This window comes from Monoraphidium neglectum, assembly GCF_000611645.1.
Source record: "Monoraphidium neglectum strain SAG 48.87 unplaced genomic scaffold scaffold01370, whole genome shotgun sequence".
Taxonomy (NCBI): Eukaryota; Viridiplantae; Chlorophyta; class Chlorophyceae; order Sphaeropleales; family Selenastraceae; genus Monoraphidium; species Monoraphidium neglectum.
Window position 1 is genome coordinate 1,399 of NW_014012258.1, and position 2,901 is coordinate 4,299.

General features: G+C 67.6%; 1 protein-coding gene across 1 annotated transcript in view; it reads right to left on the reverse strand.

The window, feature by feature from the left end:
• MNEG_7637 (hypothetical protein) overlaps positions 1-2,458 on the reverse strand; it is a gene marked incomplete at both ends in the record, with an annotated part of 3,493 nt that extends 1,035 nt beyond the window's left edge. The window contains 7 exons of the mRNA XM_014043887.1: positions 357-423; positions 678-870; positions 1,047-1,154; positions 1,574-1,751; positions 1,905-1,957; positions 2,151-2,274; positions 2,445-2,458. Coding sequence (XP_013899341.1) covers positions 357-423; positions 678-870; positions 1,047-1,154; positions 1,574-1,751; positions 1,905-1,957; positions 2,151-2,274; positions 2,445-2,458 — 737 coding nt within the window. The remainder of the gene's footprint in view (positions 1-356; positions 424-677; positions 871-1,046; positions 1,155-1,573; positions 1,752-1,904; positions 1,958-2,150; positions 2,275-2,444) is intronic.
• Positions 2,459-2,901: the final 443 nt, after the last annotated feature.

Here is a 2,901-nt window from a genome sequence, read left to right on the forward strand (position 1 = left end):
GCGGGGCCCGGCCGCGGCGGCGGCGGCGCCAAGCCGTAGCGGCGGATGAACTCGTCGAGCGCCGGCTCGGGCGGCAGCTGGAGGGGCGTCAGGGGGGCCTGCCAGAACGGGTGGTGCGCCAGCTCCTGCGGGGAGGGGCGGCGACACGCGCACGTGCGTGCGTGTGATTGGGAAATGAGCCCAGCGGGCCAGCCTGCGGACAGGAGCCCAGACAGCAAACGAACCAAACCCGCCGCGTCGATGGATTTAGCAGTAAGCTGCTAGGACAGCCGCCGCAAAGCTGCAAGGCGGGGCTCCCTCGCGTCTGAAGGCTCCCCGCCCGCGAGCGGGGCCCCTTATGTCCGCTCGCCTTCCACTTGATGCGCGTGGCCGGGTTCTTGTCCAGCAGCCGCGACAGCAGGTGGGCAAACTCGGGCGACGCGCCTGTGCGGGCGTTGCGGCGTGCACATGGATGGATCAGCGTTTCTTGAGCAAGCAGTCCTAGGACGTGCGTCAGACCGGCGGCGCAGCGGCACAAGGGTCCTGCCTTTTGACGCTCTCGACGCAGGACACTCCTACCGCCTCCTGGCCCCACCGCCACCCCACCCCAAGCCCCGCGCCCCGCCCCTGCCCGCGCCGCACGCGCGGCCCCGCCGCCGACCCCGGGGCCCGCCGCCGACCCGCGCCCCCGCGCCCACCCTGCACGGCCGCGGGGTCGCTGTTGAGTATGTCGTGCGCCAGCTGCGTGAAGCTGCTGTTCATGAACGGCGGCCGCCCCACCGCGCACTCGTACAGCACGCAGCCCAGCGACCACAGGTCGGACGCGGTCGAGTGCGTCGCGCCCTCTGAGAACAGCTCGGGGGCCATGTAGCAGGGCGTGCCGCGCTTGGCCTGCGGCGGGCGGAGGGCGCATGAGCCGGGGAAGCGTCGGATGCAGCGCGGCGTGAGCAGCGGCCCGGCCACGCCGCTGGCCTGGCTGCGCCGCCCTTGCTGCGCTGACAACCCCCACTTCCGCAGGCGCGCCGCGTGTCCCTGTGGCGTCAGCCCCCCGAGCCCCCGCTCCCCACCGGCGGCAGGTTGGTGACCGAGGTCTTGTTGATGTCTGACAGCCGCCGCGACAGGCCAAAGCCGCCGAGCTTGAGGCGCCCGTTCTCATCCAGCAGCACGTTGGAGGGCTGGGTGGGGCGGGTTATACGGGCGCGGGGGGCACAGGGACGCTGGGTGCGCAGGGCGGCGGTGGTGGAGGGGTTTGGCCGGGCCATGGGGGCCGGCAGTCGTCCCGCGCCTGGGAGCGCGCCTCGCTCGTCGAAACCGCTGCTCAGGCACTTCTGCCGGGCCTTCCCGCCGCCCCGCCCGACGCGCCACCGCAGACAGCGCCGCCGCGGCTGCGCCAGTAGACAGCGCGAATTACAAGCAACGCACTTCCGCCGCCGCAGCCGCAACCTCGGTCGCCGCCGCAGCAGCAGCAGCTGGACCCCTGCTGCCGCCGGAACGCGCGCCACCCAACCGAAGGCCGCTGCCTGCCGTTGCCGCTGCCGCTGCCCCGACCCCCTCTCTCCCCCTCCCAATCCCTGGCCCTCACGGCCGCGCCCACCTTGATGTCGCAGTATATGATGCTGTTGGAGTGCAGGTACTGCAGCGCCACCACCATGTCGCGCGCAAAGTCATGCACGCTGCTCTCGGGCAGCCGCACGTCCTGGCGCAGCAGGCTCATCAGGTCGCCGCCCACGCAGTACTCCAGGATGAGCCACAGGTGGTTGGTGGTCTCGTACCTGCGGCACGGCGCGGCGCTGGCGTCATGCGGCAGGGGCGCGGCAGCGCGGGCGGCAGAGCCGCGTGCGCGGCGCGCGCGGGCTGGCGGTGCAATGGCATTCACGCACTGCTGCCGTTCTGCACGATGGGGCCGTTGTTGCTGCTTTGCTCACCAGGCGTAGAACTTGAGGATGTTCTTGTGGTCCAGCGCGTGCATGGTGCGCACCTAGCGTCCAGGCAGAGGGTTGGGACCCACATGGTGAGAGACTTGAGGCAAGGAACGCAAACGATTGGCCTCCCTGACTTGCTGAGCGTGCGGCGGCTGAGGCTTGACGCAGCTGCTGCGGGCTCTGGCGGGCCTCTTGTCAGACGTCGCGCCGCGGCGACACAAACTCACGCCCATGACAGCTGCAGCGCACCTCCTGCAGCACGCGCCCCTTCTGGCTCTTCTCCACGCTCTTGACGGCATAGTACTGAATGGTCTTCTTCTTGCGGCCCTTGTACACCACTGAATGCTTCCCCTTGCCTATCTTTTCGTATATGCTGCGCAGGTGCGACAGCGGGCGTGCAAAACGCGCAAGCGGCAGTTCAGCACATCGACAACGGGCCCGCTTGCACGGCCGACATCACCAGCAGATCGCTTGAAAGCACTTATTGGTGGCCCAATGCCCCTTACGTGCAACGCGGCAGGCAACTATCAGCAGGCCGCGCACTGGTATTGGTTCATCGGTCTCCTCCCCCGGGAGGGGCCTCCAGGGTCCCGTGTTGCGCCCCAGTGTCCACTAGGCCTACTGTCTAATTATACACGGTTGCAACATGGCGGAGTATGCTCCATATCGCCGATCGCCTCCGCCAAAATTGCTAAGTGAACCGCCTAACGTTGAGCTCAATCTCGAATCGAAGACGCTGTCTCTTTGGTGCTTGAATTATGTCTGGTCGCTAAAAGTTCAGATCACCGTCACCACTGTGAAGACTACAGTACCGCATGGATTTTTCGCACTCGTGGTTTGGGAGACTGTGGACGCAATCTTGGCGCAATTTGATGAAAGCACACGCTCCTCTGCTGAAGGCCATCAGGAGTGTTGCCAGCGATGATACCTGTCGCCCAGCAAGGCCTGGCGGCCCGGTGGCCGCCACCCTATGATGGCCCCAACCATACTGTACCCGCCA